We start from the raw sequence: 16,163 nt of genomic DNA, 5'->3' as shown, positions 1-16,163 counted from the left end.
AAGGAAATGCAAATTATGAAAATAACACTTTTCAAATGTGTTTATTGATAGTACTAGCATAGTTGTATCACACTAGTTGAAGTCAGGTGTGCCTAAGTGAATGCTCTCTCACCTGGGGTGTGAATCTTTGCTTAGTTTGATCCCCCCAACAGTTGGATTCTAGTGCCAACTTCCAAGTGTCAGTCTGCGTTCAAGGTGAGACAGACACCCTGAAGGACCCAGTGAGAAATGTGCTTTGTGGTGTAGAGATCAGCTTCAAAAACAAGGCCAACACCCATCGCGTTCCTTCGCAGGGAGGTTGTGTACACGGGGGTCCGGAGGGTATTCTGAAAGAGAGGAGGAAAGGGGACACGGAGTAGGGCTTGAAGGAAGAGAAGAGGCAGCAAGGTGTCACCCCCCCTAGAACAGAAAAACCTGAATGGTGGCTGACGTAAGGAGAAGTGGTAAACCGCAGCCGTGCCAGGCCAGTAGTAACGCTAAAACGCTGCTGCTTGGGCCAGGAGGGGTGGGACAGGACGACTGGCTGCGGGGCTGTGGGAGCAGCAGTACCTGTCGCCTCAGCCTGCGCGCCTCGCTGGGGATGATCTTCAGGAGGGGCAGCTCCACCACGGGCACGCGGGGGTCGCTGTGGGTCAGGCAGCCCTGCCCCACGTCCCAGCCTGCTCCTTCCAGAAACAGGCCAGACACAAAGCAGCAGCCTGTGCGGGCAGAGAATGCACCAGCCTCTGTAAATTCAGCTATTGAAAAATCCATTTAAGACAATGGTTCTTCCTGCACTCGCTGTCCTCAGCATGCACCGTCACCACAAAATCCCCACGTCTCAAACTGCAGCTCCACTGAGGTGTATTTATCTGTGGTGTTTGTTTTTATAATACAACTGTGACCTACTGTGCTTAAATTTTTTCAAATTAAAAATGTTTCAGTTGCACTACACATGATGAACATTATTAGGAATAAATACTGATTTTCTTGCAGTTTTTTTCCCCACCATAGGTGCCATCCTTCAGTTACTTGCCCAGGCACCAGCTGAGATGTAAGGGAGCTTCCTGACTGCTGTGGGACTGCTCCTTAGATCATTCTGCCAAGAGGTGAAGGGTTGGGATAGAGTTGTTCTGGTACAAATACCAAGCGTTTTGATAAAGGTCAGTAAATAAAGCATAGACAAGGTAAGCCCCTGAGGTGGCTTTTATTTTTAACTGAAAGTCAGAGTTAGCAAAAACACTCAAGATTATTTTTTTTTCCCCCCCCTCCTTTGTTTCCAATCAGGTCTAGCGCTCAAAGGCATTGCTGGGTTGTCCTCTGCCCCCAGCGTTTGTTATATTCAGCAGAGCAGTGCTAGGCATAGAGACTTCATAAAGATACATCTACACAATAAATCATACCTAGTTGTATTTACTTTTTGTTGAAATATATTTCAATATATTATTTGTGGTGTAAATAGACCTTTATAAACCTGCTAGTATTGGTGAAGTTCTAGCCATTGAGAAAAAAGTAGAGAGAGGGAGTGCAAGGGAGAGGCGTGAGCTGCAGTCCCTGCGTGTGGGCAGGAAGGGCGGGAGGAGGCCGATCCCCTGGTGTGGCTGCAGGGGCTGAGCAGGAACCAGAACCCAGCTCTGTCCCAGCCTGAAATCCTGGGGACTGTGAAAGGTAAAACCAAGGCTCCTGTCTGCGGAGATGTGATCCAAGTCCTTTACTCAGTAGGCCAAGCACTTTGTCACTACATCATTATTTTTGCCAAATAATCATAAACCCCCACCTTGAGCAGACACTTCTGCCACGTCTTCTGCCGCCCGGTACGTGGTTACTTCGGTGTAGAGGCTGGCGTGGTCCAGGGGCCAGGCGTTCCTCCTGCAGCTGGCTTGCACCAGAGCCGTCAGGTAAGCCTGCGGCACGTGCAGGCCCGACAGCCACAGCACCTTCGGCTCACGCTCGGCAACCTGCAATCACAGAGAACCTGCAGCCTCTCCCGCCACAGCCAGCACTCAGCTGGAGGCCAACGTGCTCAAAGACTGGCCCAGGGCCACTCAGCCTGATCCCCTGAGGTGGTGGAGAGGCCTTAGCCCAAGGAATTTACCCGAATCTGGGTGCAGGTTAACAAAACAAAAAGCTGTCTGGAGGCACTCACCCAGCTGTTGTACTGGTTGTACCGAGCTCTAAAGAAAATAATCCAGTTTCCAAGTGTTTTGAGCGTGTCAGGGGCTAGCCGCCGCCAGATTCCAGGAATCTGTCCGTTAAAGAGAGCCCGAGCCACATCGTCCAGTTCGCTGCTCATCCCAACTTCCCCAGCCAAGGCCTGGAAAGGCGGGGAGAAGCTGAGCGCCCGCCCGGGGCAGGGGCAGCCTGAGGGGCTGTGAGCAGCAGTAGCTGGGCTCCTACTTACACGCTGTAGTTCGGCCAGTGACTTCACCATTCGAACAATCAGCTTATTAAAACGTTCCAGTTCCTGCAACAGCACCACAGTCATGGGGGATATGTCTGGTCCAAAACCTTTCCGGATCTGGCCAAGATCGAATACTTGCGGTATTTTGTTTTCTATATCCTTAGCAACATTGGCAATATATTCATCTCGACTAATTCCCACACCAGTTTCACCTGAAACCAAAATGGTTCCTTGAGACTAAATCCGCACAGGCTCCCCCTTCTAGCATTAATTCTCCAAGAGAACTTTGAGAGCCGATTTGCCTTTTGGCGTCACAGTCTCCCACCCCCGGCAGCACGAGGTTGCACCACAAGACTCCCCCGTGTGTCTCAGACTGTGCCCCTGGGCACGGGGTGTACGGCAGCGCTGGCCGGGCTCAGCAGTTCAGCCTCCTCACTCCCCCGCCCCCATCCCCGCCGGGCCGCTGCCGTGGCTCCCCAGGCCCTGACGCGTCCCCGCCAGACCCGGTATCCCTCATTTACAAAAATAATTCAAAGTAACAGGAACGTACCTGTTTGAGGCTGCAACTCAAGAAGATGAGACCATATATCGCGAACTGCTTGTGTGTAATACCCGATCTCAGCGTTGGCGTGAAGACCAAACACCTCGGGAGTGTTAGCGAGCGGCAGAGATTCGATCGCCTCTGCAATACACAAACACGCTTCCTAAAGATGCCATCCCTTAACCACAGCCCCCCTCCAAAAGCAGGGCTTTGTTACTGCTCTGCTTGGGAAAAAGGGAATGCCAGAGCTGGTGTTGAAACACTGCAAGGATCAAATAAACGTTTTTAAGCATGAAATAGGCACACACCCCGTGGAAACGTATCGCTTAATAGTAACAAAATTAACATGCTGTTTACCTGGGGGTTTAAATTTTTTTTTATGAAATGAGGAGCTGGCTGGTAAACTCACATTACAAAGGGCTGCGCATACAAAGCAAGAACAGTGTCCTCAGTGGATTGTAACATCGCAGCACATACACACACAATGCCTGAAGAAGCTCCTTTCAACTTCTCCTACCCAGCAATGGTCGCATGGAAAGAACCTACGCTGTAAGTAGACTTTTTTTTTTTTAATGCTAACTCAACACAGCAGGAAAAGCAAAAGCATTTCTTACCAACAAAGTCATCTTTTACAGTCCCTTGTGGAATTTTGTAATCAACCGTGTCGTTTTTATAAAAATGAAACACTTGGAATGTGTCAAATAAGAAATCACCAAGGTACTCATCCATATAGACGGACAGAATGCGACGATCAAAGCTATCAATCGCGCGTCCACCGTACATGACCTAGGAAATAGTTACATCAATATTCTAGCACTGGCTTTTGGAGCAGAAAATACAGTTAAAAGAAATCACTGAAAGGTCCAAAATACTCTCTGCTTTTGCAGTGACTGCATGGTCTAACAGCGTCTCCCTTAGGGCTACCAAGTCCATCTCCTCTAGCCCCTCTCGAGGGGGAACAAGCAGGACTAATACCAAGCGCTCTAATAACCAGCCTTGGTGATTTATGTGCCGCAGCACCTTCCTCAGGTACCAGCTCATGCTCGGCTGCGGCTAAGTGCTGCAAGGGAACAGCTTTCTGCAGGATTTCATGTCACAGCAGCTACACTGAAGGGGCCAGCTCCCACCCCGCACGTACCACGTACGGCACTGCAGGAGCTCCAGAAACACCCGTGCAGCTTCCCCTCGGGAACACCCGCTGTTCCGATCGCGCTGTGAAGTTGTGCTGTTCGGTACCTTTCGTCAGAGGATCCCAAGGGCTCTCTCACTCAAAATTAATTAAGCACTGTAACTCCCCTGTTGTGCAGTTACACACAATGGCCCTATTTCATCGAGACAATGAGATTAAGTGACTCGCTCAGGGCTACACGGGAGTTTCAAGACCGCCCAGGAGAGATTCTCAGCCAGCCTGACGTGGTGATACAGCCCCCGCGGAAAGGAAGCTTCATCTATCTGGATTCTTTTACCATCCGTAGTGACGTAAGCACTCACCTCACCAATAAGATATTTGAGACTGCTCCAGGGGATTTTATCATCATTTTGTTGGAAAGCTTTTGTCAAGTATGTGTTAAGAATTTCCATGCAGACCTAATAAAGTTGTTGGAACATGTGAGATAAGAAGATTCATAAATCTGCTACACATATCCATAGATTTTATTTAACATAGTTAATGTTTGAAAACTAACAATTATTTCCTTCTCAAATAATCAGAAAGTATAGATCCTCTTAAGAAAAGAAACCCATGAGAGAGGCAATATAAACATGAAGGATGGGGAATCTGATTAATTTTTAGTGGCCAAAATTGACATTAGATCAGGAGTTGACATGAGTCCACAGCAGCAGAAAAAAAAATAGTAAAATCTTATTGTGAGAAAGGATTTAGCTGGGTAGAGTATATGTTTTCAAAAGTAATCTGAGCAACTCAAGAATATAAGAGCCGTTGTAATTATTTTCTTACCTGGAAATCAGATTCATTAAAATCATACGGTACGTTCCAGCCAACCTTCCCAAACTTCCTTCTCTCCTGAACCACAGCGTGGAAAAAGGCCAAGACGTAGACTAAGGATTTAAAGGCAGGATGTGGGCACTGCTCTAAGGCTTCTTGGGGAATTCTGAAGTAGGTGGCTCTCATATTCAGTTTCAGACCATTAGGTGGTTCTGTCACAACCTATCAAGATAATTAGGGAAGCCATCAATTACTGGATAGCCTCAGGAAAATAAGCAGTAAATATATCACACTCTCTAAGCAAGCTATACAATGCAAGCTTGAAAATTATGAGCAGCTTTCCAAATTCATATCAATATGGAATTTTTTCTTAAGTAGACAGGAAACAGACCTTTTAAGTTTATCAAGGTAAACACACATATGTAAAGAGAAATTTATTATTCTAGAAATAGTCATGTTATTGGGAAGACATTAATATTTATCATACCTGAAGCTCTAATTTACGGAACTATCCGTACTTTACACGTTTTGGTGTGCCCTACATATCACCACAGTAAGATGGCTTATCGGTCTTTAATATGGCTTTACTGATGACCAAACCGAGGCAGAGCCAGCTTCCTGGCAGCTTTTTCAGCGTGCTGTAAACCCTTTGTTCTCCCCGCTCACGGCTAGACCTGCAGTGTGTATCTGCACTCTTACGGATACGTCCACGCGCGCTTCCCCCCGCTGCAGCACTGAGCGCTGCGGGAGGCGAATCCTCCAGTGACACACGACAGCACATACCGGGTGATCTGTCGTGCCACTGCTTTCAAATCTGTGAAATAAGATAATTATGTTTGCAGGACTGCTTCACCACAACCCGAGTAAAGCAGCCATAGAAAAGAACATTAGGACAGCACCATGGCTTGTGCCTTCAAAATAACCAGCTCAGCTTGCTTGTGATAAATGCTGCAGCCTGAAGTAGCAGCTGGAAACCATTATCCTATTACAACGTCTGCTCCGCTGGCACTGTCACCCGGCTAGACACAGACCTCAGTCCTGCACTCAGCAGCAGGACTGACAGGGCTATTTCTGCCTCTCCGGATATTCCTCACTTGTGGCAGCATTTGAATCTAAAGAGCACTTGTCACATTTCCAGATTTCCTCACAAACCTCTACTCTGAAACAACTGCTTCAGAAAAAAAACCTGCTGACCAGCTTTCACCCACCATAAGATAAACAGGATGATGAAAACAGGATTTGGCTTATGAAGACAAAAAGCTGGTACATACAGCCCAAATCCAGGCCACGCTCCTCCCAAAGCCAGCCTGTTCTGCTGAACAGGAGGGGCAGGACATGTCCCCCTGCCGGGTGTCCCCACTGCCCAGTACCTTTAAGGACTTCTGCAGTATTCCAACTGGGAAGCCCTCGGTCGGGTCAGTAGTCAGCCAGAGGCGAAAGGCTGGGTGAGGCTTTGTGATTTTCTCCAGGGCCTTTTCCAGACTGACGAGCCACCTCACCAAAAGGTGACAGTTCTGCAACATTAGCCACTCTCCACGAACCACCACGTTCTCCAGCATCTGCAAAGCAATCTTAAGAGAGGGAAAGAACCGTCTGTGAGTAACTCTGCCTTTATCCTGTAAGCAAACTGACTCTGATGGGTTAGAGCAGTGGATGTCTTCCTGCTAGCAAGCACACTCAGCCTTTCAGTCAGTTTTAGCAGACGTACCAGCACGCTCCTTGCTGAGAACAGAACTTTTCCAATACCACAAGAAGTTGCTCTGAGATGCTTTTATTTCATTAATTCCTTTTGAAATGAAAACCCACATAGAGCACTGAGTATTTCAGCGCAGTAGAGGAGTGTGCATGGCCCAGAAGAGGGTGAAGAACAGAGTCTAGGAAGTGGTGGTCTGAATGAATCTAATAGGAGTTCTCCCACTGACTGAATCACAGAAAATTCAGTCAGCTGCTAAGCTTTGCACATCCCTGCCTTAGTGTCCATAACAAAAAGGAAAGCTACAGGAAAGACAGAAAAAGCAGTAGGATATCTTTTTGGTAACAAACACTGTGACTTCCAATTAACTCACGTCCATACACAGAGACACAGGGTCACTGATTAACCTTGGAAAGGCTGCAGAGTCACATCTTTTCAGCTCAACTATTTTTTAACTGATGACAATATCATTCTGAATCTATCTTTACCCAAACCATAAAATCAGCCAATCAGCCAAATGCCCCCTTTCACATTACAGGAAAGCATCATTTGAACAGGCCCACAACATTAGGAGCATGATTTGCAATTCACAGGCTAACTTGCTGCACACAGCACATCCCTCCCACCAAAGTTACCTTTTCTTGGCCCTGTCCCATGGCTAGGAGTTGGAGTCTATCCCCTCCAAAGCCCATCCTCTCGGCCAGTTTCATGAGGTCACTGACAGGATCAGAGCCAGGACTTAAGATAAAAACAATCGGCGAGTAAGGACTGCTCTGCTCAAAGATAGCTTCAAAGCTGATCACAGGGGGCTGCACGTACCTGGTAGGAAAAGAAGCACAATAAACTTCTCACTTCCACAAGAGCAGCCATCTCGTGTAAAAGGTGACTTTTACACAAACATCAAAGCTCATCGCAGACTGCACATGGAAACGATACAGAGACTACTCATGCTCTGTTGTTTGGCAAATTACAAATCATTTACATAGTTGATGACAACTCCAGTTCTGTGTGAAATACCTGAATGGTGTGATTCAGATTTGAAAGAAGAGAGTGACTTACTTCTCACTCATTGTCAGAGTAACATAGTCCGTCACTGCCCGATATAGCCGATCCACCCGGAAACACCGTAGAAGTAGGAGCTTCTGAAAATTTGTGAGATTGTTCTGGTACTGCATGGGGAATGGCATCTGCTCCAGAGCATCTGTATCATACCACTGGCAAGGAAAGGTGGGAGACAATGCAAATGAATCAAATGGCTCTATCAATGAAATTACTAGGAAAGCAGACAAAAGCAATCCAATTAATGAGAGGCCAAGAGACACAAGGAGAACAAAGAAGACAGACAATCAGCTGCAAAGAAATATTAAAAGATTAAGTGAATGTAAAGAAAAAAAATCAACTTTTTCAGTATTCAAGTCCAGAAACATATTTGTACCTTCATTTTATGTCAAGTAATTCTCTGCAGATACAGAAAACAGCATCTCTAGCAAAAAGTATTAAGGGATTGCTTACAGCAAGACTTCTTATAAAGCAAGAAGACATGGAATGAAACTAAAGGTAGAACAAAGGAAAGTCTGTAACTAGCCTATAGAACTCACTGCCACAAGATCAAAGTACAATTTAGCAGTACAAAAAATAACAGTGAAATGTTGACTGTTGAAATCAACAGCAAAAATTCCACTGACTTCAACAGGGCAAATAACTCATCTAAGGCATTTGAGTGGAAAATAAAAAACCTATAGTATACTAGGGAAGGTTTTTTGGTTTGTTTTTTAAATAATAAGAGCTTTAATTCTTCTGGAAACAAGCCAATCACTAACTGAGGTCAAGAAGAAAAGCAAGGCCTTGACAGAAAAAGCCAGTGGTGACATGCCTCCTGCCGAGTGCTATGGCACATTGCATCATACTTGAACATTTAATACCAGAAGAAAAACAAGGAGAGAGAATGGGATTGTAGAAAAGCACGTACATTTTTCCATACATCTGGATTTTTTTCCACATCATCTGGAAGAGATTCAAATTTCTCAGGAAATAGTTGAGACAAGCGAATTAGGTCTTCCCAGCCTTGATCTGGAAGCCAAGCGTACGGTTTCTTTCGCGCACTCTTCTCCAGGGAAATATTGCCTAGTCACATTCAGAAACCAGAGTGAATGGCCATGTCATCAATTCTCCAATCCATGACCACACATACAGTCCCACTGCACAGAGAAACCAACTGGAAATTTGTTCTGGAAGCATTTTAAGATTAAACTGGTGTGCTGAAGAAAAGATTTTACTAGCGCTTGCAAAAGGCAGAGTTGTATCTTTGCAACCATTTCTAAAATTATTTATACATAGAAAATAACTAAAGATTATTTTCTCAGGTAACATTCTAACAATTAGTTAATGTGAGATTTGTCAACATCTGCAGAGAAAGATTAGCCTCTTCGTTTAACAAAGTGAAAAAACAGAAATAGCAGAATTCACAATCTGTGTAAACCAACATAGTTCAGCTGTCTTCAGCGGTTTCTCTAGGTGCTAGCTCTTACGGCGACCCATGTCTAGTCAAAAATCTTTGAAAGATATTTAGTTACTGATACATATAGCTATATATTCATATATATAAATATTCACTTTACCTTTCAAAAAGAACTCAAGTTCTTCTTGCGGAACTCTGCCATCAGCTTGTTCTATCCTGACAGTCATATTAAAGGAGAACAGTAACTTGTGCTTCTCAAACAAGCCTACATGAAAAGGACAATATTTTAAAAAAATCAGCTGCTAAAACCTGTGGAACTGGAGCAATCTTTAAATCCACATCCTGCATCCAGTCAGCCCACAAAGACAGGGGTGATCAAATATGGGGCTTTGGATCAGGCTTATAGAGTCAAAACAGCACCTGTGAGCTACATCCAGGGATGTGAGATCCATAGCGGTGATTTACCATTCGTAACTGAATTAAGAAAAGCATTTCTTTAGAAGTTTCATTGGTAATATTCGTAGTTTCTTCAAACAGAAATAGCAGAGTGCAAACCAGGCCCAGTGCTGAGAACTGGACATTATTCACTGTTTGGTAACTTGTCTCTAACGGAAGCCAGCTGCAGGCATGGCTTTTACCAAGCCTTTGCACAGCAGTATTAGCCTGCCCCTAAATCACACTAACCTGCGCAGACGTAGTTATAGGTGTTGAAAGTCAGAGTATCCATGATGTTTTTTAACCTCTTCGGAAGAACGGGACTGGGCATGGATTTCCGAAGAGAGAGTCTGAAAACCTCTAAGAAGGAGACCAGTGAGTACTGATACATGATGTTGACAAGTGCCATTTCAGACAAGACGGAGAATAAAATGGCCCCCCTCCTGGCAGCTGGTCTGTAGCCGTCTCGAAGACAATCAATATCCACCGCTGTCTTCTCAGCCAGATTCAGCTTTTCAATCACCTAGCCATACATTGATTTCATACACAAGTAATTACTGCACTGATCCATAGTACGTATAATTACACAATCACAAAAAGCAGAGGTATTCAGTGCCTGCCTCTCTCTGTTGACTATATAGGGAATCTGGGCAGGTAACCCTAAAGTAGTATGAATTGTAAAAATCAAAAGTTAGGTAAAATTAATCCCACCCTGTACATTTATAGAAAGTAAAGGCAAAGATGTACACAGAATCAAGGAAACAAGTGTGGGAAGGGCCCTCTGGGGATCTTTAGTTCAACTTTCTGCCCAAAGCTGGACTATGACCCCCACTAGATCAGGTCAGCTGTAGCTTTGTCCAACTACAGCCTGAAAACCTCCAAGGATGGAGATTCTACATCCTCTCTGAGTAACAAATACGTTAATTTTTCATTTCGGATCTGATACAGTATAAGACAAAGGTTGTTTCAGAGATGAAAGAATATATCACATGCTCTTTGCTTTAGAACTGTAAACACCATTTCTTTGGTCCTGATGAGGACTTTCCCAAAGATAGGATTTGGTTCTCTGATGCAATAAAATACTGCCTGATACTGAAAGATGCAACATACTCATGAGAAAACTCTCAATTTCCTTTCAAACTAATTCCTGGCTTCAAGGGTGAAAGATGAAGCACAATGAAAAAAGGAAAGACAATGTTCTATTAGCAGATATCCTTCCAAAAAGCCCAGAGCTGGTACCTCAGTAGCTTTGGATTTTGTCTCTTCCAGGGTTTGCACCAAGTCCAAGTTGTCCAACATGTTTCCTGTGGAAGATGTCAGTTCCCGAAGGAGAGAGTCTTCCAGATCTTTCAGCAAGTTTTTGTTGTCACTTGTCTCCTGGATGAGATGTTCTCTCTGTTCTTCCAATTCCCTTCTTTCAAAATCCACAATGACACTGAGCAACTGATCCTCTAGGCCCTTTAGCGTAACTACAGGTACAACACACGTACACAGCACAGTGGGTTTTTAAACACAAAGAGAGCTTTTACACAACTTACTTCATCTCCATGATCTCATAAAACTACAGCAATGCAACAGAGTGACTTGGTTAATAACTCTGTATCTTAATTCTACCAAAGCATCCTAACCTGACACATGCAAGAAGAGATATCTAGCTCAGTTTCAGATTAAAAGAGAGAAGTGAGAAGAATTTTCTATTCAATCAGATGCTAAGTATAAGGGAGACAATGAATTTTTTAAGAGTTTCATTGCTGTTTCAGACAAACACCCAGGCCCCAAACTTGCACTACAGCATAATCATTACTTTATTACTAAATACACATTTTTGCTTACCTGTATAATTGATAACCATAGCTTTGCCAAACACAGAGGGAGAATACTTTGGGTTTGATAATTTGGTGTTCAGGTACAACCTAAAATTACTGTCATAGTCAACCTCTTTGTCACCCAGGACAATGAAAGTTCGCCCCTGTGCAACTCTGATATTCTTCTCTAAGACATTGTCTATCACAGGATCAATGTATTCATCGACACCATACAACAAGAAAGGGTTTCCATACTTTATGGCCAGTTCTAGTTGTTTAAGGAAATCTGGGTCATTAAAGGAAGCCATCTGCAAGAGAAAAATGGGAAGATAGGAAAAGAGAACTGATATTTAATTTGCTGAACGTTATTATTTTACAACAGTTGCCAGCACCAATGAAGTTTACTCTTTGTTGCTTCTTGTCTTTCCTCTTACAGATTCTATAAACTGCACTGGTACAAAACAGTAGAGGTGTGCGCTTTTTTCTGATTAGTTCAGAATAATTTCCATTTGGAGAACTACTTTTCAAAGTTCCAACTGTGTCTCTGACTGTGTTAATTGTCCTCCATAAAAACTCCATCCTGGAGCTGAGATAAAACACAATCTACACCAGCCTTTTGGTTATACTGTTTCCGCATGCACTAAGCCTAGTCAAGATCCCCCAAAAAAACATCCGTCCCGAAAAATTGAAGGCCATGTGAACAGTGATATTCACTATCTATTTTAGAGATACAATAGTCAACACATTTGTCAGTACATAATCTGTTCCCCATTTGAGGTGACAGATATTTATGCAGCTTTTAAAACAACCAGTAAAGAAGTAAAATGATCATTTATCTTTACCCTCAGGTTATTTTTTTCTTCTTTCTTCTTAATCCAATGTAATGCCTGTTGTTGCGGGTCAATACAGAGTGGGAAGCGGCTTGCATACGTTGTCAGGATGCCATTCTGGACTGAGAGCTCATCTGGAGGCAATCCTTGGGAAACCCACCTGGGAACAGAATGGATCAAAAACCAGGCTCAGATGAAAACTTGATGAGAGAGCATCACGATTAATTTGTCAGTAAAATTATGCAATTCATTGAGCACACTACTAGACACACAAGTAAACACATAGTGTATGTGATTCTGAGAACAGTGTCAAAACTCAGACTGGCTCATTGTCTGAGTCATTTCTAACTACACTACTCAAAACACTGATTGTTGCATTTGGTGAGTAATCCTGCAGTAGTTGAAATATGGGCTCTCTGGTCATGGGTTTAATTCCAAATTCATTTAAGTCAATGAAAAGTCTCCTGTTGGGCTATGGGAACACATATTATAGAACAAAAATTAAAAAATTTATACGTGTCTAAGTTCAGTGATTGTCCCTGGAGTGTAAAGTACAACGGTTTGTTATAACAAATAGCCTCTGTTAACCAGAATAAAAATAATTTGTCTCCTTGCCATCTTTGAGACATGAACATAAAATGGGCTCTCTCTGGTATGGCTGTGTACTTCCACCCACAATGCTACAGATTCAGATCCAGACTCCCACTTCACAATTTCACATTCAGTAGTCACTGGGTTTCTTGACTGCACATACCTGCTAACCTCCACCTCGTTAGTCAGGAGGATTTCTAACCTAAATGGTTGACTGAGAGGAATCTCTCGTGAGAGGATATCTTCTTGCCACACTTGATAGATCATTTCATTACGAAACTCCCAGCTGAATGCTCCTTCATAGCTCAGAAAGGCAGCACAGAGTAGACAGTCTCCAAGCAACTCCACCTTTCGTATTTCATAGTCCTCTAATTCCTTTGTCCACCTGACAGAATTATAAGGGAATCCTGGGTCAGTCTGTACCAGGGAGATGGGGTTTATGTGCAGAATTTCCAGCTGCTGCTACTTTAGATGTAGGTTGAGACAGACCCCCAAATTTACAGTCAGTTTTTCTCTCACTATTATGATGGTCACAGACACTGAGCTGAACTGAACCTTCTTCCTTTTAATCTGAGTTCACCTTGTTCTTCTGCACTAAAAATTGTTGGTATTATTTTTCAAGAATTAATGGGTATTAGCTTAGAACTGATATTAGCTCTTCTCAGAAACAAACATCACAGGATGTGACGTTTCCAAAAATGTTTCAGTTTCATAGATTTTATCCCTGGCACATGACCCTCTGATGTCAAAAATGTTCTGCTTTGAATCAAGACTTACCTCTTGTTCTCAGATCTTAAGCCAAAGATGAGCTTGTCAGCAGCATCTAATCTTCTCTGCATAATCTCTGCTTCTTCTTGTAACTGTTGCTTTTCTTTTATTGCCTCTTGATATTTGTTCCCCAAAGCTTTAAGCTCATCTTGAATGGTAGCCAACTCTGCCTTTATCTTTTCCAGTTCACGCTTACTTAAGTAATAGTTCCGTTCTAGCCTAGCCACCTACATTACATTATGAAGGAAACATAAGAGTATCAGAGGAAAGAAGGGCTTTGGAGAGAAGTCTTAAGTTCTCCGATTTCTTTTGGCTATTTCACACATTTCAAAGTACCCTTGTAATAAACAGTGTAAACCAAAATAACTGGCACTGTTTCTCACCCACCTCTCCCCATCCCAAACATATACGTCATATACATGTGCTTCCCAAACAGATAAATCTCCTAGAGTTTTGTACCCAACAAGGTATATCAAAGCATGCGATCAGTCCTGATGACACGGGAGGTCAGCAGGACCATCATCCCACAATAAAAGGGGAGGTTTGTTTGCTTAATAACAACAATATTAAGGACTCAAAAACAGTCAGACTCATCATCTAGTGAACATACTTTCTCAGTAGTCAGTTGTATATAATAACCTTTTCTTGAAGAAAGTTTCCCAGCTTCATCTGCTGGACATTAGATTTCCTTTGGTAATACAGTTAACTTTCCAGTCATTCTAAAAAAGTTAATCAAAAGGTCTGTGCTTGAGGGACATGGATGTTGTGTACTGCTGAGCTCTGCTCTGTCCAAATGCCATGTGTTTTGAAGTCTGTTTTCAGTAGACTCTGTTTTTCTAAGCATGTTAGATTATAAAATTCCAACTGAACATGTTCCTCCCTCCTCCTTCAAGCACTGGCGTGGACAGGAACCCACATCCCAGCATATGACACACTTTACCTTTTCTCTCTTTGGCCTGACTTCTTTAACTACATCACAGTAACTCATCACTGCTTCAACAAACTTTAACATTCCCAGTCCTGCTCTGCTAACAAGTTCCATTTCACTGAAGGTAGTATTAAGATTCTTTAACAGACCTAAATGGGGAAACATAAAAATATTGCAAGTGAGTTGAATTACAGTGCAGAAATCCTCAGAGAAATAGCTTTCCCCACCAGCAACATCAAGCAATACTGTGACAGACAATATGAAACATTTGTCAGAATTATTAAAGAGACGCTGACCCTAAAATGAAACTACTGGGCTCTAACAATACAAGCACAATATTGCTAGTGATTTCTCAAGTTCCTTCTCCATGAAGGGAGCACATTCAGGAGTTGTTCAGCATGTCTGAGGATCATGGTTTGTTTTCTCTGCAGCAGCCAGATGCAATTTTGTTCAAGGAGCCAAATTCCCCTCTTAATGGAACTACTCTGGATTACACCCTCGTGAGCATGTGCAAAGTTTGGCCCATAAACTTTAGATATAGCTTATCTTCTTTCCTCTCTGATTATATCACATTTTAATTGCCACCACATGGATGAGGTGGTAATTCTAGTAAGTGGCTATAAAAGCAGACAGCAGGCCTGCTCAGCTATCCTGTTCAATTCTTGCCTGCTCTAAACCAGAGTGCGTAAGACCCTCACTAAGGTATAAACTGGATGTAACACATAGCACAAGGTCTCTGAACTCTGAAAAATCCAGTTATCCCAACAGCGCAACATCTGCAGCGTTGCTGCCCTTTTGCACGAAGTGAATCCCACCCTCCCAAACAGCACTGGAAGGATTGTCACTGACATGGCTAATCACATTAACAAGATCCTACGTTCATTCCAAGTATACAGATCAGTAATTTACCTCGGACAGATTTCACTTGGCTCTGAGTAATTCCATCAAAATCTATCTCCATCAGGGATCGCAGGAAATTTGCCTCAGACATCATTCCTTTGGCTATCTTCCAGTTTAATTCTTTGTAACCTCTCATTATAAGAACACATTCCAAAACAACCTGCACCTGCTTAGGGGGTTTTGCAAAGGATCTAGAAATCAGATGAAGGAGACAGTGGATGAGAAAAAGGAGGAGACAAAGCACATGATGCTAGACACAGGTACTTCCCATTAAGAGAGTCATTGCAATACAACAAGAGCTAGTACGTAAGACATCCTACACAAAGTGAAAAAGATAACCCAGACCAGACATTATTAACTAGTCAAAAGCTCAGGAATGATTCTTGTGTTCAGATAATTTGATCAATGAAATACTAAAGGAAGGCCTAAAATCCTGAGCCATGATATTCTTCCCTAGGGCAGCAAAGCAGCAGTCCATTGGGAAAAGCGGTACAGGAAGAACCTAGAGATCTACAAGGGAAAGGAAACTAAACAAGTGTGGCAGGGAAAGGAGAGTCATTGTTATTTTGGGGAGAGCCAAGGACTGGATGCGCTTTTATACCTATCCGCAAATACAAGATACATTATAAAAACACAGGGAGAAATTAATTCAGCAAGGAAATACATTTTCATGCCATCAGAGCATCCCTAAAAAATAACTGGTATGTGCTCCTATTCACACAGAATAAAACCAGAGGAATCAAGGGGTTTGGACAGCCACTGCTCAGGCAAAAACCACAGCAGTTTCTAGTGGACCAAACACAGGGTAGAGAAATATGGGGAAGGTATCAAACAAAGGACTGGCAGAACAGGCTTGAGGGGAAGTCCTGGGGATTCTGTTGTCACCTGT

General features: G+C 43.2%; 1 protein-coding gene across 1 annotated transcript in view; it reads right to left on the bottom strand.

Moving 5' to 3' along the window:
• Positions 1-22: 22 nt before the first annotated feature.
• The window catches only part of DNAH10 (dynein axonemal heavy chain 10), a 57,028-nt gene continuing 40,887 nt past the window's right edge, over positions 23-16,163 (bottom strand). Inside the window, exons 57-78 of the mRNA XM_074843847.1 lie at positions 15,284-15,465; positions 14,387-14,523; positions 13,456-13,673; positions 12,842-13,063; positions 12,100-12,247; positions 11,286-11,565; positions 10,692-10,921; positions 9,702-9,975; positions 9,178-9,282; positions 8,529-8,683; positions 7,619-7,773; positions 7,195-7,378; positions 6,237-6,437; positions 4,879-5,088; positions 4,413-4,508; positions 3,536-3,707; positions 2,931-3,062; positions 2,381-2,592; positions 2,126-2,293; positions 1,757-1,937; positions 550-698; positions 23-326 (exon numbers count right to left, since the gene is read on the bottom strand). Coding sequence (XP_074699948.1) covers positions 180-326; positions 550-698; positions 1,757-1,937; positions 2,126-2,293; positions 2,381-2,592; positions 2,931-3,062; positions 3,536-3,707; positions 4,413-4,508; positions 4,879-5,088; positions 6,237-6,437; positions 7,195-7,378; positions 7,619-7,773; positions 8,529-8,683; positions 9,178-9,282; positions 9,702-9,975; positions 10,692-10,921; positions 11,286-11,565; positions 12,100-12,247; positions 12,842-13,063; positions 13,456-13,673; positions 14,387-14,523; positions 15,284-15,465 — 3,958 coding nt within the window. The 3' untranslated portion in view covers positions 23-179. The remainder of the gene's footprint in view (positions 327-549; positions 699-1,756; positions 1,938-2,125; positions 2,294-2,380; positions 2,593-2,930; positions 3,063-3,535; positions 3,708-4,412; positions 4,509-4,878; positions 5,089-6,236; positions 6,438-7,194; positions 7,379-7,618; positions 7,774-8,528; positions 8,684-9,177; positions 9,283-9,701; positions 9,976-10,691; positions 10,922-11,285; positions 11,566-12,099; positions 12,248-12,841; positions 13,064-13,455; positions 13,674-14,386; positions 14,524-15,283; positions 15,466-16,163) is intronic.

The sequence above is a fragment of the Strix aluco genome, chromosome 18 (genome assembly GCF_031877795.1).
Source record: "Strix aluco isolate bStrAlu1 chromosome 18, bStrAlu1.hap1, whole genome shotgun sequence".
NCBI classification, from domain to species: Eukaryota; Metazoa; Chordata; class Aves; order Strigiformes; family Strigidae; genus Strix; species Strix aluco.
Note: the sequence above shows the minus strand (reverse complement) of the source record. Positions and strands in the feature narration are given on the sequence as shown.